We start from the raw sequence: 22004 nt of genomic DNA on the forward strand, positions 1-22004 counted from the left end.
TTATTTTTGCCATTAGTGAAATAAGTTAGGTGGAATCAATGTTTAGTTGTTTACCATTTATATACAGTAGACAAACACTGTTTATGACTATACTACGTGTTTGCTGAACTACTGTAAAAATGTATGTCGAATTAACGTGATATCTAACGAAATCCAGCGCAGTGAGGGAGAGAGCGCGTTTGCGTGTGCGTGTGTGTGTGTGTGTGTGGCAGGTCAGGCTGTAAAGTGAGGCACAGCGGTAGTGGCTTGTGGCGGGCCGGCCGGGACACAGCACGACTCTCTCACCCTGGCTGCCTACTCCGCCTCACCTCTCAAGTTTACCCTGACCCCTGACTCCTTTCCTCTGCTGTCTCTTGCCTAAAAAAATGATAAGACGTTCATTATCGTACGAGGAAGAATTATTTTGTTACCTGAAAAAATTAGTTTGAAAGACTTTAATGTTCTTTCTTGAAAATGTTGAACTAATAACATGTGACTGGAGCGTGTTGCTGTTGGTGGACTAACTCAAGTCGCAAACATATCACTCTCATGTTAGCTTAAGTTAGCAGGTAATTTACTGTACTAGACATAGCAGCGTGCTGACGAAACATGTTTAGGTAAAAATAATGCTTTCTTTATACTAATTTAAATTGGTACTGTAAGAAATAGCGGTCATGAGAGAGAGCACGGGACCAAATCACACAGTAAAACGTTAACTGAATAACAACTGCCAGCTTAATGTATCTAGGCGTCAACCATATTATTTCTTCAAACTAAGTGACGAAATAATACCATCTGTATGAACTTGAAGACTGAAACGAACAAGACTAATTTGGAAACGAAGAGTGACATCGGCCGAACTATACAGTACAGTAGCTTCGAACAACTGTGTACGTTTTGAACACTAAGATCTGGATAATTCGAAACGGAAAACGGAATTAGTTCAAGGCGTAAAAGTGAACAACATATAAAACACACAAACTGACAGTCTTTGAACAGAAAGTTAATTAAGGGAACAAATCATCGACAGAAAAACATTTGAACACAAAACACAGATTTAAGCTAAACACATTTGAACAGAAGCTAAATAAATCTGAATAAAAAAAAAGGATGTGAACATAAAAGTTATTAAGTAAGTTTGAACGCATGAACAAACAACCAAGTGTGAACATCAGTGAATACTCGAGCAAGACTTACCAACACTCGTCAGGTGAGATTCTTATACTTAATTGATATTTTCTATTCCAGGTGTGTGTGTGTGTGTGTGTGTGTGTGTGTGTGTGTGTGTGTGTGTGTGAGCAAAACGAAACAGTCAGATAAATGCACAGACAAAGTAAACAAACAGGAGTGAAAGACAATAAAAAACAGAGAGAGAGAGAGAGAGAGAGAGAGAGAGAGAGGGTTCTTCGTCAGGCGAGTCTTGACATCCTAAGGTAGACCATTGAAGTGATGACAGGTAGGTTAATTAAATACCAGGTGATAGAGTATAAATAATAACAGCTATAGAATCACCTGAAGATTATTTTACCTGATTATTAAACACCTTAATATTACCAGGGGGTTAGGTTAGGTGAGGTTATGTCACATTAAGGTTAGGTGAGGTTAGGTTAGGCTATACTAGGTTACGTTAGGTTACATTAGGTTAGGTAAAGTTAGGTTATACAAGGTTAGGTTAGGTTAACGTGTCTAATCTTCAGGCGATAGCGTTTATATTATACAGAAAATTGTAAATCATTTCTCAGGTGTCACGTTGGATGGAAGACGACGCTGTTATATTTCGTCTTATTTATTATTTTTTTTATGCTCCTGTGTTTACATAACCCCGTTTTTATGACACCTTGTTGACAGAATTTTAAGGTATACTGGGCAGAGGCGGGGGAGTGTGTTAAACACACACACACACTCTGTTAAAGTGGTGTACGCCTTTAAGACTTTACAGATCTATAACCTCTTTGACTCCAGTGTTAAGTAGAGTCAATCACAAGGTTCTGAAGCCCAGTTACTTATTACTGAAGGTACTAGAATATTTACTGTGTGTGTGTGTGTGTGTTCCCTCGTGTGTATTATCGACATATATTGTAAGTATTAATGAATTGCCGTCATACATATAGAAGCATTAGTTAATAAACATACATAAATAGATATACTGTACATGTTAGGTGTCCTGTTGCTAGTTTGTGTACAGGCTGCCCACTATGACCTACGAGGGGCAACAGAGAGAGAGAGAGAACATTGCCCTCGCACAAGTGCCTATTATCGGATATTAGGAACAGCTCATTAAAATGGCTTATGGTGATGCTTAATGGGATCCTCCGAAGGATAGGAACTCCGTAATTGGGATCTGAACCTCTGTCGGTCCTCCTTTTCCCTGGGAGAAAAGATGACGTCACGATCTCCTCCCTCTGATAATATTTACGTTCTGATGTTGGTGACGTCACGCAAACACTGCCCGCGACTCTGTACTATGAAGGGATAACTGAGGAAACTATGACGTTGTTGATGTAAATTAATGGACCTAATAATGTTTTATTTAACCCCAATAATCTCGACGTGTTGTCACTGTGTGAGCCGTTACCATGGCAACACTTGATCAAGTTTGAACCATTAGTTTATCCTGTAGACCGTGGCCACACACTGACCAGACCTACCGAGTTGGATGTATTTCTGTAAACCAGTTCTCGAACTGTTATGGGGACAGACAGACAGAGAGACAGACAGACAGGACCGAAACCAATACCCTTTCCCTCAGTTGTGGACTGGATAATAATTATACAAGTCACACACAAACACAAAGAGGGAGACCGTTATCGCTGTCAAGGATTATGACAGCTGTCAATGACAAGTGTCAACACCGCTCGATGTCTTTCTTCGGCCCCGTCACCGTCTGCCTCACTAGACTCAGCGACCACCAGACACCTGACAACTGAACCACGGCTGGGTACCCTAGTGTGCCGGTGTGAGTTATGGTGCACCACCACCACCACCACCACCATACCATCCAACAACCACACCACCACCACCACCATACCATCCAACCACCACACCACCACCACCACCATACTATCCAACCACCACATCATAACACCACCACAACATCACAACACCACCACAACACCACCACCATACCATCCAACCACCACAACATCAAAACACCACCACTACATCAAAACACCACCACACCATCACCACCATACCAACCAACCACACCCACCACCACAACACCACCACCACACACCACCACCACAACATCACAACACCACCACACCATCACCACCATACCAACCAACCACCACCACCACCACAACAGCACCAACACCACCACCACCACCACCACCACAACAGCACCACAGCACCACCACACCACCACCACCACAACACCACCACCACCACAACACAACCACCACATCACTACAACACCAGCACCAAAACACCACCACCACAACACCACCACACAACCACACACACCACCACCACAACACCACCACCACCACCACCACCACAGCACCACCACCACATCACTACAACACCACCACAGCACCAAACACCACCACAACCCACCACACACACCACACCACCACCACCACAACACCACCACAACACCACCACACCACCACCCACCCACAGCACCACCACCACAACACCACTACCATCACACCTGGCACCAAAACACCACCACCACAACACCACCACAGCACCACCACCACAACACCACCACAACACCACTACAGCACCACAACCACCACCACCACCACAACACCACCACAGCACCACCACCACAGCACCACCACCACCACCACACCACGCACCACCACCACCACAACACCACCACAACACCACCACAGCACCACCACCACAGCACCACCACCACAGCACCACCACCACATCACTTAACACCACTACAGCACCACAACACCAGGACAACACCACCACAACCACAACATCACTACAGCACCACAACACCACCACAACACTACCACCACAACACCACCACCACCACCACAACCACACACCACCAAAAACGCCACCACCACAACACCACCACCACCACCACATTACCACCACAGCATCACACACTCACCACAACACCATCTCACACCAGCAACCACAACACCACAAGCACAACACCACAACCACAACACCACCACCACAAAACCACAGCACCACCACACACATCACCACCACAACAACAACACCACCACACCACCACCACACACACCACCACCACAACACCACCACACCACCACACACAATAAACACCGCACCACGCATACAGCCAACACACACACACCACCACAACACCACCATAACACCCACCAGCACCACCACAACACCACCACAGCACCACCACAACACCACCACAACAACCACAACACCACCACAGTACCACCACAACACCACCACAGCACCACCACCACAGCACCACCACAACACCACCACAACATCAACACCACCACAGCACCACCACACACCACCACAACACCACCACAACATCACCACCACAACACCACGACAGCACCACCACAACCCCACCACAGCACCACCACCACAGCACCACCACTGCACCACAACCCCACCACAACACCACCACAGCACCACCACAACACCACCACAGCACCACCACCACCTGCACCATCACGCAACCACCACAACCCCACCACAACACCACCACAACATCACCACCACAACACACGACAGCACCACCCCACAACCCCACCACAGCACCACCACCACAGCACCACCACTGCACCACCACAACCCCATAAACACCACCACAGCACCACCACAACACCACACAGCACCATCACCACAGCACCATCACTGCACCACCACAACCCCACCACAACACCACCACAACATCACCAACACAACACCACGACAGCACCACCACAACCCCACCACAGCACCACCACCACTGCACCACCACAACATCACCACCACAACACCGACAGCACCACCACAACACCACCACAGCACCACCACAACACCACCACACACCACCACAACACCACCACCACAGCACCCACAACACCACCACCACCACAGCACCACCACAACACCACCACCACAGTACCACACAACACCACCACAGCACCACCACAACACCACAACACCACTACAACACCACCACCACCACAGCACCACCACAACACCACCACAGCACCACCACAACACCACAACACCACTACAACAACACCACCACCACAGCACCACCACAACACCACCACCACCACAGCACCACCACCACCACAGCATCACCACAACACCACCACAGCACCACCACAACAACACAACACCACTACAACAACACCACCACCACAGCACCACCACAACACCACAGAACACCACCACCACCACAGCACCACCAGAACACCACCACAACATCACCACTACAACACCACCACCACAGCACCGCCACAACACCACCACAACACCACCACCACACCACACAACACCACCACAGCAACAACACCACAGCGCCAACAACACCACTACAACAACACCACCACACAGCACCACCACAACAGCACCACCACAACACCATCACAACATTACCACAACATCACCACCACCACACCACCACCACACCACCACCACACCACCACCACCACCACAGTACCACCACAACACCAAGACCCTCCTGAAACTAACCATAAGTGTTTGTGTTTCAGAGTAAAAATATCTGCATAAAAAACAAGATAATGTTGTCTTGCCTCCCCCCCCCCTCATCCTCCCTTCCCCATCCACCAACAACCATCTTCCCCACCACCTCAACCACCATCACCACAACTACCACCACTTCCACCACAACTACTCCTCTCAGTTCATGTTACACTTAAAAGCAATGTCTTAAAACTCCTTCACCCGCCATGTTAGGCACCCTGGGAGCTGTTTACCTACCTACTACCAGAGGTGTTTACATGGTTTACATTGTACAGTACTTTCTCTCTATAATGTACTGTATAGACAAGCTACTGTGTATATACGTAATTGCATCTCAAGCGCACAAAGGGTTGGTTTGGTTTGGCTTGGCTGGGAGTTATCATGTCTTTCATTTTACCTTGAACGAGAAATACTTCATCTGAGGGGAAAAAAGACTCACTTCAGAGAATCTCAAGTTATAAATCTGACCAAAAGTGATTGACGGGATTAAGACAAGTGACGTCAACATCATCAAGAACGTAATAATTATACCTGCGGTTCTTCACGGGAATTCCAGAGACGTTTTAGAACAATTTCATATTTATAACATTATGTGAAGGGCGTAAATAAAAAACCTAATACCAAACAAAAATATTATAAGCTTTTGTGTTCGTTTTAATCACTATTAGTTGTCAAAAATATCCTTTATATTTTTTTTAAGTATATTGATATTCGTTTGGTTATTTATTCAGTGATTCAATGAATAGATACATTAATAATTGAATAGATAAATAGGTCAATACCTGAATAGATAAATAAATGATTCAATAACAAAATAAATGGATAGATAGACCAATAATAGATGGATAAATAGGGTGAGGGTGAGAGGTGAAGCACAGTTGTCCGTCCATCGCTTGTGGTTGTCCGTCACCAGCGGCGGACCACAATGAGATGCAAATTGAGTATTGGTGGTGATTTACAACAAGCCTGGCATTATTTATCTGTGACAGCAGAACCGCATAAACTCGCTGAATATGGTCCTTTCACTTCCCGTCAAATATTAGCAAAAAAAAACAAACAAAAAAACAACGAAATATATCCCTTTACTTGAGTGTACTGCAGAGGCCGAGGGAGCCACCAAAAAACATTCGGGAGCGCGAGAGTGAAGTCATTTATTTTTCAGGCCACATGACCAACCAAACCTGCAGTAGTCTAATCAAACTTACCTGAGGATCGTTAGGATAGGCTAGAATAGGTTTGGTTAGGTTTTGGTCATCTAATCCAAAACAATAATTGCCTATTCCTGTTTAGAATAAATTTTCACGATTCATCACGAAGTGTAAGAGGAGGCACAGGCTGGGTCGCACCAACGGTAAGGAGGCGTATCATATGTTCCAACGGGACGAAGAAACTCCACTATTAGAGACTGACTACGAAAAGAACCTGGGTGTGTATGTTGACAATGAACTGAAGTTCTCGGGCCATTGTGAGAAGTGAATCAAACAACTAAATTATTTGGGCTTATAAGGTGCGTCCCCGTCTGGAGTACTGGTCCAAAGGAGGGCCACCAGACTGGTGCCTGCACTTCGGCACCTGAGTTATCCAGAGAGATTAGAGCGCCTGCAACTGCCTAGCTTATACTACAGACGGCCAAGGGGAGATCTAATTGAGGCGTATAAACATCTCAAAGGGCACTACTCAGTCGAGTGTCCATGCCTGGAGCTGGCGGACGCCCGCCCCACCAGGGGTCACAGCTCAAGGTTGAAGAAGCGACAAGTCTAGAAAACTGCGAGGGCAAACTTTTTCGGAGTGAGAGTTGTGAACTCTTGGAACAATCTGCTAGAAAGTGTTGTGACGGCACCGAGTGTGAGCTCTTTCGAGACCAGACTTACCAACACTGGAGCAGGTTCAGGTACATTCAGGAGCCGGTGCATGCCCAGTACTTGCCAACAGTGCGTAACAGAGACGTGACCGATCGTCCAAGCGGCTAACGAGCCGATCAGTGGCGAAGAGGATAAAAGAAAATGTCAGTAGTGTTCGGCCATGTTGTGTTTACATGTATCGTCTTCTGTCTCAGTTGTTGATGGAAGACTTCGACAAACATCAACTGAGACGTATTCGACGTAAGATCTTCAGTGATACTCTTTTTTTTTCTTCGTGTGTCTGGAGCCTAATTTATAACACCACCAATAGTAACTGAGTAAATGGAATAGTTTAGTTTAACAAATTTATTGACAAAGCTTGGAGTACAGTTTGTCTATTGTGAGTAATTCAGTCAGGTCTTGACACTGAGGGTGGTAAATGGAAGGTCGTTGAAGAAAATTAACGATAAACAAAATTAGTTAACGCTTCATTTGACCATTTTCTCCTCTTTCTCCTCCTCCTTCTTCTTTTCTTCTCATTCCCACCTTTACTCACTCCTTTCCTCCTCCTTCTTCCCCTCCTCATTTTCACCTTCCCCTCCTCCTTCTCCTTTCCCCTCTTTCCTCTTCTCTTATTCTTCCCTGTTCCATGTCCTCTTTTGTCTTCTCCGTCCCTCTCATTCTATTTATCCATTCTTCATCGCCTTTTACTACTAACTTCCTTTCCACACTTTTTTCTCTCTCTCTCTCTCTCTCTCTCTCTCTCTCTCTCTCTCTCTCTCTCTCTCTCTCTCTTCTACGGTACAATTTCCACATACTCTCCTTTTCCGTTTTCTCCGCATGCCCCTCCTTCCCTCCCTCTTTCATCCACATCTTCCATTCCACCATTCTCCTTACTCCTCCCACTTCTCTTCCCTACTCCTTCTGTTCCTTGTCTTACTCTCCTTCCTCTCCTTCTCTTTCCTTTATATCAGACTATCTTTCCATTTTTCCTTCCTATAATTTTACTCTTCTTTCATTCTCTCTACACCTTTCATTTATCTGTTCCTCCTTCCTTATCCGCATCGCCGTAAGAGAGAGAGAGAGAGAAAAAAAAAAAATTAAAGATAGAAAAAATGAAATATAGAAAAAGAGAAACAGGGAAAAAATTGTGAGAGAAAAAAAAACGATAACGAAACTAAATGAAAAAATAAAATAAAAAAAAAGTTCTCTCAGTAGACAGATGGATGAGTGAGTCAGTTAATTTATCCAGTCAGTTCAATCATCCGGTCAGTCCACAGTAGATAGATAGATAGATAAACAGATAAATAGAGAGAAAGAAAAGATAAAATAGTGAGTTGGTTAGGTGGAGGCTGCGACAAATTATTATTGACAAAGAGACGTGCACAAAATACTACTGTACCTCCAGGCTGGCCCAAGGTTCTGACCAGGTGAAGTGGCCTAGTAAAGCACGGGTTTATTTTGTGGGTTTATAATACGTGGTTTATTTTGTGGGTTTATAATACGTGGTTTATTTTGTGGGTTTATAATACGTGGTTTATTTTGTGGGTTTATAATGCGTGGTTTATTTTGTGGGTTTATAATGCGTGGTTTATTTTGTGGGTTTATAATACGTGGTTTATTTTCTGGGTTGCTGGGGTGGTTTATTTTGTGGGTTATACGTGGTTTATTTTCTGGGTTGCTGAGGTGGTTTATTTTGTGGGTTTATAATACGTGGTTTATTTTCTGGGTTGCTGAGGTGGTTTATTTTGTGGGTTGCTGAGGTGGTTTATAATATGTGGTTTATTTTGTGGGTTTCTGAGGTGGTTTATCTTTAGGGTTGGGTTAGGTTCTATTACGAGGTTTATTTTTATAGGTTTCTATCATAATGGTTTCTAGTACAGCGTTTATTCCAATGGTTTTTAGGCACCGGGTTTTTTATTCAGGTTTCTGGGGGTGGTTTCTCTCTGTTTATATTGTCTGTCTGTCTGTCTGTCGTATGAGTCTGTCTATTGTGTCTGTCTGTTATACTGGCTGTCTGTTTTTCTTATGTGCCTGTCTGTCTGTCTGTCTGTTAGGCGTCAAACTTAGCGTGTGGGAGTGATGGCTACTTTCCCTCCCCTTCCTCCTTCCTCCTTCCCTCTCCACCTCCTCCTTCCCTCTCCACCTCCTCCTTCCCTCTCCACCTCCTCCTTCCCCCTTCCCTCCCCCTTTCAACTCTTCTTCTTGTCCCTCCTCCTCTCATCTCCTCCTCCTCCTTTCTTCTTCCCTCTTCCCCTTCCTTTCCTTCTTCCCCCTCCTCCTCCCCCCGTCTCTCAAGTGAACTCAAAAGTTACCGTAGAGAGGGAAGGGGTGAGGGAGGCGGAGAAGGAGAGGGAGGGGGTGAGGGAGGAGGAGAAGGAGGGAGAAGACGTGGGAGAGGGAGGAGTGAAGAAGAAAGAGTGAGGGAGGAAGAAGTGGGAGGAGGAGGAGAGGGAGGAAGGAAAAAGAGGGAGGAATACAGAGGAGGAAGGAGGGAACAGAAGGAGAGGGAGTAAAGGAAGGAAGAGGAGCAGAAATTTACCGCATTTACACAAACTCATACAAAGAAATACGTAAATTAACCAAATTTTTTTGAGTTGGGTAATTGACCTTAATTTGGGCAATTGATCTTAAGTTGGGTAACTGAGCTTAAGTTGGGTAATTGATCTTAAGTTGGGTAATTGATCTTAAGTTGGGGGGATTGATCCTAAGTTCGGTAATTGATCTAAAATTAGGTAATTGATCTTAAGTTGGGTAATTTATTTTAAGTTGGGTAACTTATCTAAGTTGGGTAATTGGTCTTAAGTTGGGTAAATTATCTTAAGTTGGGTAATTGATCTTAAGTTCGGTAATTGATCTTAAGTTGGGTAATGATCTTAAGATGGGTAATTGATCTTAAGTTGGGTAATTGATCTTAAGTTGGGTAATTGATCTTAAGTTGGGTAATTGATCTTAAGTTGGGGGTAATTGATCTTAAGTTGGGTAATTGATCTTAAGTTGGGTTCACGACTTCCCATCAACCACAACACTATATTAACAAATAAAAGTAAATAGTTTAGACTTAATACCATAATATTAGAACAACAGCAACAAAAACAACAACAGCACCACCAACAACAAGCCATTAAATGACGACATAAGTTTAAGTTGGGTGAGCGCCATCACACAGACGAGCCCCGGGTGTGTGAGACTGGGGTTAACCTTGTCATCCATTTACTGCTTAATGTCAAGCATCCGGTACTGATGGATGATGTTGGTGAGAGATGTTACGACGTTGCTGGAGAGGGCACGATATGTTAAGTATAACGATTTTAAAATGCCGGCTAAAATACCCCAAAATAATTCTAAAACTTGGGAAAGCTATTGTATAATTTCACGTTAAGACTTGTCTAAAATTCCCTGGTTTTAATACACGGTTTCCCACGTATTTACAGGGAGAGTATGACCATCTCTATGACTTGTCCAACTAGTGGCGTAGAATGTTTCATTTTGCCACCAACAGATGACGATGTGCAACAGGTAAACAGGGACACCACTGGCCGACCCATAAACGTAAACATTGGCGGCCCGGCTGCACCTCATTGCTCTCGGCACTAACGCTAAATTAAACCTGGGGCATTGTGTAGCGCGGGGAGCATGGGACATATATTGATACCAGCTGGTGCACCATTTGACTCGGCTCTAATGTCCCACAAAGAATCCAGCCGTACTGAGAATGTTATGATATGATACCCACCGCCGCCACGTTTGTTACAGAGGTCAGGCGTAACAGTCGCGGGACAACACGTTTCACGAGGTACTGTACCCGTCAGTATCTATCTAGCTGACGCCGGAGTGTGATGAGGCTTTCCGCTCGTGATACCTAGCTGAGGTCATAGAATTCATTCTCACAAACACACCAATGACATAACACGCGTACTGCTGACTTACTAAGGCAGAGAAATGTTACTGGATGGTTGTGGATGGTTTAAAATCGGCCGTATGAACCATCTTTTTTTAAGGCGATGGCATGTTACTTGACAGCTTTGATTACCCCCAGTTCCCCTCACCTCCTGGTCACCACGAGAAGACCACAGCGAACAACTTTCCCACTTAAAACCTCTTCACTTTCTCTCACGATTTCTCTTTTTCACCTTCCTTTAAGACACCCTTAACCTTAAAGTCCCCCCCCCTCCCCTCCCCCCTCTTAATCAGGGGTTCACTGTAGGTGGGGGGAGGTTTTTACATACGGGAGGGGGGAGGGGGGTGACAAGGTGCTTCGGAAGGTATCTGTGTTAGTGCTTGGTGTCTGGTTCATGGTGGTGGAGGTGGAAGAGAAGAGAAGGAAAGGAACAGAGGAGGAGGAGAAAAGGAAGGACACAGAGAAGGAGGAGAAAAGGGGGAAAGGCACAGAGGAGGAGGAGGAGGAGAAAAGGATGAAAAGTGAGAAGGGGAGAAAAATAATAAACTGAGCAAAAAAGAGAAAGAGAAGGTTGAGAATGAGGAAGGAAGAAGAAATGAAACAGAGGGGGATGGAGGATGAGGAAGAGAATAAAAAAGGGAGGAAAAAAGAGGAGGAAGTTGAAAAGAAGTGGAAAGGAGAGAAAAAGTGAAGAGAAAGAAGATGAAGAAAGGGAGTGGAGGAGGTGGAAGGAGAAAGAAAGGAGGAGTAAGAGTAGAACAAGAACGAAAAGAAAGAGATGAAGATGTTAAGAAGAAGGAGGAGGAAGAAAAGGAAGGAAACGATGCATAAGAAAAGTGAGGAGGAGGAGAAAGAAAGGAAGAGCACGAGGAAGAAAAGGAGGAGGAAAAGGAGGAAGAGAACGAGGAAGAAAAGGAGGAGGAAGAGAAGAAAGAAGAAAAGGAGGAAGGGGTCCTAGAAGTGGACAGACACACATACATCAACGAGGGACATTTACATAAACATGAACTGTATAGCGTGACGCCCCATTCATGGTGGCTGCAATACTTGGCAAAATGTCCTATTGGCGAATTTTGAGTTAGAGAGGCAGACAAACAGACGGAGGAGACGGACAGAAAGACAGACAGACAGAGGCGGAGATGAGATCACGAAAAGAAATTAAAATAAAAAAGATCATATGAAATCTCAACCCTTTGAAAACGCTCCACTGTCAGAATACTTTCGTTTACCCTAGAAGAAAAAAGAAGAAATAAACGTTTTCTCTCTTTTTCCCCAGCGTGAATAACACGGCTATTAAAGTCGGGTCATATACCATCAAAATAGGGCGACTTACCTACCTATTCACCCTGATGATCGCAATTGGTACTATTTAAGAGGAAATCCAATTTAGTAGCTGCCTTTTAAAATCTAATAAATATCCTCATAATACCTGAAAAGGAAAAGGAATCCAGCAAGGTGCTTCGTGGGGCAAGACAAAAAAAACTCGTGAGTGATGTGGCATGGGGGAAAAACGTTCGTGTGACGTCATCGGGTTTCAGGGGACTCAAGCCAAGAACGTCCAGACTAGAGACGCCGCCTTGTGCTTATGCTAATGTATTTTTCTGTATTATGGAGGAAGCCAGCTTACATTCTATTAAGATGTAAAATGTAGAACTTTTATGCAATCCGAATGCTTAAACTCTATTTGTGAGAGTTGAGTTCCGGTTGGTAAAGTAATTTGATTATTTGATTTGAATAGTGTACACATATAGTATCGATATATCAGGATGGATGGCGGGCTGAATATGCTAGAGTAGAAAATATAGATAAACAGAGAGAGAAAGATAGAAAGACAGAGAGACAAAGAAAGGTTGAGAAAAAGAAAGATAGAGAGATAGAGAGACTGAGGGATAGAGAGGGAGAGAGAATTTATCCACGAAATATATCATAAGGAATAAGAAATATCTTCACGTGTTATGCATTGTTATTATTATTACTATTATTACTATTATAATTATTATTTACTATTATTATTACAATTATTATTATTATTATTATTATTATTATTATTATTATTATTATTATTATTATTATTATTATTATTATTATTATTATTATTTATTATTTTTTTTTTACGGGGAATTAGCCCACCCGGGCACAGGTCAAACGACCCACAACGGAGCCTGGGGGGCGAAAAAAAAGAACGGAAAGAAATTGAAAATATAGAAAAAAAGGTTATACTGTATTAATCTACACCACGAAGATGCCGGAAAACCAGCTTTTTAAAGTGAGACAGATTGTAAGAGCATGGAAACACAGAAGAAGGCAGAGCATTCCACAGTTTGGCTGTGTGAGGAAAGAAGGAGGTACTATAACGGGTTATTCTCGTGTGACCGATATCAACAGAGAAATGGTGGGCACCGCGGGCAAGACGTGTGTTACGAACCCACGGCCTTACCAGCGGTACACAGGATGCCAAATCCACTGAACATTGCCCGTTAAATTACCTGTAAAAGAGAGAGAGTGAAGCAACATTGCGGCGAAGAGAAAGGGGAGAGAGATTGTCGACTAAAGGAGGAGAGTTAATAAGACGAAATGCCTTTGATTCCACCCTATCTAATAGTTGGACAGAAGAAGAGCCACCCCAGATATGAGAGCAGTACTCCAAGTTAGGACGAATGAATCCCTTATATACTTGGAGCAACTGCTCAGGAGTGAAGTAGCTGCGGCATCTGTACAGCATTCCCAACTTTCGGGAGGCAGCTTTAGTTATACTAAGGATGTGTGATTTCCAGGACATATTGGGGGAAATGGTGAGGCCTAACATATTTATTTCAGAATTTGGGAGGATGATAGCGTCCTGAAATGTAATTGGTGGGAGATCGTCTAATTCACAAAGTGTAATTGGTAAATATTGAGTTTTATTACTATTGAACTTAACCAAGTTTGTACCTCACCATTCAGAGATGCTGCACAGATCCGCTTTGATAGAAGTAATGATATCAGTTCTAGAAACAGATCTAGTTTGAGACTTAGGAGGAAGGGGAAAATGTGAGGAAGAGTGAAGAGTAGAATCATCAGCGTAAGAATGGATGGAATTAGTTGTAGTGTGAAGTAAATCATTGATAAAAAGAAGGAAGAGGATTGGTGAAAGAACAGAACCCTGTGGGACGCCAGTACTGGTAGAGAAAGAGCGAGAGATCGATCCCTCGACAACGGATCGGTTCTCCAAGGAAGCTAGAGATAGAAAACAAAGTGGGGGAGAGAAACCAAAAGAGGGAAGTTTAGACAGCAAAGACTTGTGCCCTACCTGTCAAATGCTTATGACTATTATTATTATTATTATTATTATTATTATTATTTACTATTATTATTACTATTATTATTATTATTATTAATATTATTTACTATTATTATTACTATTTATTATTATTACTATTATTATTATTACTATTATTATTATTATTATTGTATGTATCAGCGGCTTGTGTTCTTATGGTAGTAATACTATGTAAAGTTTTATGGGTAAAATACTCACTGAATTATGATGCCATTATCCCCCTCCCTCCTTTTCCTTCTTCTCCCTCCTCCTCCTTTCTTCCTCTTCCTTCTCCTTCTTCTCCTTCTTTGTCCTTCTCTTCGCCACCTTCCTTCCTCACTTATTCCTACTTCCTTCATCCTTCTTCTCTTTCCTCTATCTCACCCATTTATTCCTCCTACCCTCATTTCTTTTCCGGTACCTCCTCCTTCCTCCTCCCTGACTTCCTCCCCAACATATTCCCTTCCCAGATATCTTCTCTCACCCCTTTCCCTCTCTCACCCCCTCTCTCCCTTCTCCCCAACCTCCTTCCTTCCCTATACCTCCCCTTCACTCCTTCCTCCTCTTCCACCTTTCCACCCCACCTCTCTCCTCACCCCTCCTCTCTCCCCACTCCCCTCCTCTCGCTGGTAATTAACACCTGTTCCAGCGGGTCTCCAGGATGTAACAGAGGACTCAACCCCACCCCCAGTTAGGGTTAATATAAAGAGTGTACAGTGGTTCCTGCCTCAACACTCCCCAAATTGCCCACTTTAACCTTTAAAACCATTTACGTAATTATGTTTACAAGCTGCTTCCGTGTAATGCCTCCTAATGGACCTGTAACAATGGGTCAGATTCTTAAAGCTTCCTAAGTCTTTTGCTCTTATCTTCTCTTTCTTTTTAGGTTAGGTTAGGTTAGGTTAGGTTAGGATTAGGTTAGGTTAGGTTAGGTTAGGCGTTTAACTGGTAATAAAATATCGTATCTGATTCTCAAAGTATCATATGTTAAATTTGTGTTTATTTGACCCCCCAAAAAAGGGTCACTTATGGAGAAAATAATCTAAGATGGTGTCGAATTTGCAATGAGACTCTACCGTAACTAAGCTCACTTTAAACTGTCATACATAACGGAGAGAGAGAGAGAGAGAGAGAGAGAAGAGAGACGTCCACTATATACCACAGTACCACAATAACACTTTATTTATGACAAGCTGCGTCAGAGCGGAAAGCTTGGTTAGGAAGGAGGGAAGCAGACCAGCGCCAAGGGCATATAAACGGGCGGGGGCGAGGGTAAAAATATTCACTTCAGTAGATTAGTCATACATACATACATACATACATACATACATACATACATACATACATACATACATACATACATACATACATACATACATACATACATACATATGATTCACCAATTTCATAATATGTTTTAACTCATTAGGAAAATATCTGACAGCACGGATATACCCAATAATTAGTTACAAATAATCACAACTACCTACTAATTATCACACCTGATGGCCTACAGGTACTTAATTATGCTAATGACTCCAGGTGTAATTATAAGCGTGTATATTTGATAGGTAAATAGGACGTGTTGTGTTGTGGTGATGGACTGAGGATTTTTCACGAGAAATAAAAAGAAAAATACAGAGATAAAAAGAGAGGAAGAGAGACAAAAATAGAGAAGGAGGAAAACGTAAAGACAAATATAAGAAATAAGGAAGAGAAGAGGAAAAAAAATCGAAAAATAAAAGAGGTAGAGAAAAAATTAAATTAAGGAAAGAAAGAAAGAAAGAAAGCGAGAAAGAAAAATGGTAACAAGAGGAAGACAAACAGAAATAAAGAAAATGAAAGACAGAAAGATAGAAAGAGAGAATAGGAGACAAATAGATAAAAAGAAAGAAAGAGAGAGAGAGAGAGAGAATAACCAACAGCAACATAAGGACACACGCACACACACACACACACACACACACACACACACACACACACACACACACACACACACGGATCAGCAACAACGTGAGGAGAATAACTCTTATCTCGTGGCCGCCCGTTCATTAAAGCAGACCATAGACAGGTGCTTAGTGGTCGAGGGAGCCATGAAAGGACCTGAGTGTGTGACAGAGAACATATAGGTCCTCTCCAGGGGGGTATAAAGGGGGTGTGGGGTATAAGAGGAGTGGCAGAGTATATAAGGAGTGGCAGGGGGTATAAGGGGGTGGCAGGGTATAAGGGTGTGACAGGGGAGTATAAGGGTGTGACAGAGAGGGCAGGTGACCAAGGTGTATTGAGGTGCTCTCAGGAGAACTATTGTGTTAATGGTTTATTTATATTTTTTCTTCCTACAGGTACGCCGTGACGTCACTCATAATACTCTGACGTCATCAATCGCTCTTTCCAGCCCTTGACGTCACACACATTAGGCACTGACGCCCCTAGCTACACCGTGACGTCACCAGTCGCCACTACGATTCACATCGTGATGCCACTCATCATGCCCTGATATCGTCAGGTACCGTCAGCCATACTGTGACGTCATTCATCATGACCAGATGTCATCAGCTTCCATCAGCATTACCGTGACGTCACTCGTCATGATCTGACGTCACCAGCCGCCGTCGCCATCATCCAGTATGGCCGCCACAACACTACTGGTGCTGGTCGTCCATTGGTCTTTGTGTCTCCTGATCTGTAAGTTGGCGCCGCTGGAATAACCGAGCAGTTGTCTTGTCGTACAGTAGAGTACAGCACAGTACAGTACAGTACAGTACAGTACAGTACAGTACAGTACAGTATGTAAGTGTTGTGCTGTGGTGGGTGTGGTGCTGGTCGTTGCACCATCACAGCGGGTTACTGGCGCTGGTCCACCCAAGTGTTGGTCCACCGTCCGTAAGTACACCTTAGTATCACCAAACTACCACCACCGTTAACAACAACCCAGCGCACGCGAACAACAACAGCCACCTGCCAACAGCCAGCAGTTACCAGCGGCGCCACGATGCAATAACATTAACGGCAACAACAAAAGCAGCACAAGACCACCATTAACAACAACAACCAACACACCACCAAACAACAACAGACTGCACCACACCACCAACAACAACCAACCTGTACAGCCATAACAACAACAACCACCCACCACCACCACCAACAACAGCACACAGGCAACCAGCAGCCACCCACCACAACACCATTAACCACCACCATGTAACAACAGCAACCACAACCACCACCAACAACAACAACAACAACAACACCACCACCATTAACAACAACAACAGCACAACCACCACCAAACACAACACCATTAACAACAACAACAACAACCAATGTTAACAATGACTATACCAGCACCACCATGGCAGCAACACAGCGGTCCTAGCTACAGCTGTTAATACGTCAGATGTAAAGATACTGCAAAGTAATATACTTGTAGCCCTCCACTACACCACCTAACCCTACCCTCCTCCCTCCCCTCACTACCCTCCCCACCCCCACCTCACCAACCCTGCCCCTCCCTACCCTCCACTACCCTCCCTTCCCCTCCACTACCCTCCCCACCCCTCCACTACCTCCCCCCCTCCCTACCCTCCTGCCCCCTCCACTACCCTCACCAACCATCCTGACCCTCCCACCCCTCCACTGCCTCCCCACCTCACCCAGCCCTCCTACCCTCACCAACCATCCACTACCTCCCCACCCCTCCCACTACCCCTCACCAACCCTCCACTACCCTCACTTCCCTCACTGCCCTCCTGGCCCTCCACTGACCTCACCAACCCTCCACACCCTCCACCCCTCCACTACCCTCCCTTCCCTCCACTGACCTCCATTACCCTCCACTCTCAACATAATTTCAACAGTATCAATCATCTAATTTATTCAGTCATATCTCCTCCTCACCTGAGAGAGAGAGACTTGCATCTCTTCACCGCCAGAGAGAGACTTGCATCTCTTCACCGCCAAGAGAGAGAGACTTGCATCTCTTCACCGCCAGAGAGATGAGAGATAATGACAATCTAAATCAGAAGACCAGAATAGAGATAAAGAAATATTATACGTCATTTGTCTTTATAATTCATGACGTCATTACCATTTGATATCATGAGACAATTGTTAATGGTTGGAGCGAGAGATGTTGTTTATGGTGAAAGTTTCCCTCCACAGCCCTCCAATACCCTCCCTAGCCCTCCATTACCCTCTACTGTCCCTCCACAGCCCTCCAATACCCTCCCTAGCCCTCCATTACCTCCCAGCGCCATTACCCTCCCATCCTGTCATTACCTTCCCAGCCCCCTCCCGGCCTCTCCCAGCCTCCACTCCCCTAGCCCTCCATTGCCCCTCTACTGTCCTCACACCCTCCAATGCCACCCCAAGTCCTCCATTACCCTCCCCAACCCTCCATTACCCTCCCCAGCCCCCATTACCCTTCCCAGCCCTCCATTACTCTCCCCAACCCTCCATTACCCTCCCCAACCCTCCAATACCCTCCCTAGCCCTCCATTACCCTCCAGGCCCAGCTGGGATGAGGCAGTGGGTCACATTTGGCATGGCGTAATATACATAAGCCAGGCTGGGGGCGTTTCACATCCTAAATGCATTTCAGAGTCCAACCTACACCATCTGGCAGTGTGTAAACGCGGCCCCTTCATTTTAGCACTCCATCTGCCCTCTCACTCTACAGTTTGATCATTATTCATGTTATTTATGAATACAGAGCCAACAATTCACCTACAGGTACAATTACAGGTACAGGTACATAATTTATATTGTTAATTCAGAAACACTAATACAGGTACAGGTGTGGATATTCATTTTTTATGGATGTAAAGGGATATGATGTCTGTGGGAATTATTGCTTATATTTTGTGTTTCATTTGCGTCTCTCTCTCTCTCTCTCTCTCTCTCTCTCTCAACTTACAGCAAGACAGGGCCAGACGGGTTCAGGGATGCTGGGTCTTTGTTCCATTTTCAGTGGTGCAAAAAATTGTTGGAGGGGAGACATAATGAGTTTGGTGGTGAATGTCTGTCTCTTGTTGAGGTAAAAATATTCTTCGCCGAGTAGTGCAAACAGAAGAGAGAGAGAGAGAGAGAGAGAGAGAGAGAGAGTTAATTTCCTCTCTCTCTCTCTCTCTCTCTCTCCTAACATATGCTCCCTTATTTACACATTATGTCTGATCTTCCTCTCCCCTCTTCTCCTCTTCATATTCTTCTCTTCTTCCATTTCCTTTCGTCTCTTCTTCCTCTTCCGCCATCTCTTCATCCTCCTCCTCCACCACATCACCTTACCTACCTCCCTACCTACCTACCTACCTACCTTATCTACCTACCTACCTACCTACCTCCCTACCTACCTCCCTACCTCCCTCCCTACCTACCTACCTACCTACCTACCTACCTACCTACTACCTACGCACCTCCTCTTTCCCTCACATACAGGTGTCACAGGCGACCTACTACAGAGGGTGGAGGTCCCCGTGTTCGCCTTCGCCGGGAGTCGTGTTAACATGAGCTGTATGTACGACCTGAGAGCCACGGGTCTGTACTCCCTCAAGTGGTATCATAACGACACTGAGTTCTACCGCCACGTGCCCACGGAGACACTCAGGCCGGTGGACATCAAACCCTCCATCAAGTTCCAGGCACACGTAAGTTGACAGACAGACAGACAGACAGACAGACAGACAGACAGACAGACAGACAGACATAGAATTCTAGTTTAATCCCAGGATGTTCTAGGAATAGTTAACAGGTATAGTAATGTAATTAGTGTTGAGAGTCATGTTTAATCCCAGGATGGTCTAAGGTTATACTGTATGTCTGTTGGTGCTTCGTTTATATCTCTCTTTTGTCCTGGGATTTCCAACTGGTCTTCTCTCCCTCACCCTTATACCTTCTCTCCCTCACCCTCCACACCCCCTTCACCCACCACCCCCTTCACCCACCCATCCCTCACCCTCACCCCTTCCCCACCACCGCCTTCACCTCCTACCTACCCCCTTCACCCCCACACCCATCCCTCCACACCCCACCTCCCTCACCTTCCCACCTTCACCCACCACCCCAGCATCCCTTTCACCCCACCCCCCTTCACCCACCACCTCCCTCCCACATCCTTCACCCACCACACCTTCACCCCACCACCTCCTCTACCTCCACATACCCATCCACACTCCTTCTTACCCACACCTTCACCCTACCTCCCTCACCCCCCCCCCCTTACCCTCCACACCCTTCCACCTACCCTCACACCACCTCCCCTCCCCTCCCCCCCTTCACCTCCACACCCCTTCACCCTACCTCCCTCCCCTCCACCCCTTCCCTCCACACATCCCACCCTCCTCACCTCCCACACCCATCCACCCCCTTCACCCCTTCACCCCCACACCTCCCTCCTCCTCCCTCACCCTCCACCTTCACCCACCACACCCACCCACCTCCCTCCACCTCCACCTTCCACCTCCCCTTCACCTCCACCCCTTCACCCACCCTCCTCCCTTCCATACCCCTTCACCCTTCACCACACCCTACACACCTCACCCCTCCACACCCATACATCACCTCCTTCACCCATCACACTCCTTCACCCACCACACACCACCCACACACACACCTCCTCTCCCCTCCCTCTACCCTCCACCCCACCACACCTTCACCCACCACCTCCTCACCTCCACACCCCTTACCCCACCACACCTCCTCCCCACACACACACACCCCTTCACCCTCCTTCCCCACACACACATCATCCCCACCCTCCCTCACCCACCACACACCCACCACCCCCATCCCACCCCCACACACCTCCCTCACCCCACCACCCTTCACCCCACCACTCACCTCCACTCACCCACCACATTATCACCCACCACCCTTCACCACCACTCCATCACCTCCACACCTTCACCCCACACCCACACCACCCCTCATCCACCCTCCACCCTTCTCACCACCTCCTCACCCCCACCCTTCCCCACACCTCCCCACACCCCACCCACACACACCTCCCTCCACCACCACACCCCTTCACCACCACACATTCTCCACCCCACACACCCCTTCCACCCCCACACATTACCCACCACCTCATCACCCTCCACCCACCCCACCCCTCCACACCACCACACACACCTCACCCTCCACACCCTTCACCCCACCCCTTCACACCCCCACCCCACCTTCACCCACCATACACCCCCACCTCCCTCACCCCCCCACTTCACCCACCCCACCCCCACCCACCACCACCCCCTTCACCCTCCACCCCTCCCACCCACCACCTCCTCACCCACCATCACCCACCACCCTCCTCACCTCCATTTCACCC

The 22004-nt window shown here is 45.8% G+C and overlaps 1 protein-coding gene across 3 annotated transcripts in view; it reads left to right on the forward strand.

The window, feature by feature from the left end:
* The first annotated feature begins 231 nt into the window (after positions 1-231).
* LOC121872692 overlaps positions 232-22004 on the forward strand; it is a 31076-nt gene continuing 9303 nt past the window's right edge. For 2 of the 3 annotated variants that reach the window (XM_042375690.1, XM_042375692.1), the window contains exons 1-3: positions 232-1189; positions 17023-17365; positions 20117-20325. In XM_042375690.1, coding sequence (XP_042231624.1) covers positions 17308-17365; positions 20117-20325 — 267 coding nt within the window. In that variant the 5' untranslated portion in view covers positions 232-1189; positions 17023-17307. Of the gene's footprint in view, positions 1190-7607; positions 7743-17022; positions 17366-20116; positions 20326-22004 lie in introns of those variants that run through there. The other variant, XM_042375691.1, reaches the window with a different exon arrangement.

Source organism: Homarus americanus, unplaced genomic scaffold (assembly GCF_018991925.1).
Source record: "Homarus americanus isolate GMGI-L3 unplaced genomic scaffold, GMGI_Hamer_2.0 scaffold39155, whole genome shotgun sequence".
NCBI lineage: Eukaryota > Metazoa > Arthropoda > Malacostraca > Decapoda > Nephropidae > Homarus > Homarus americanus.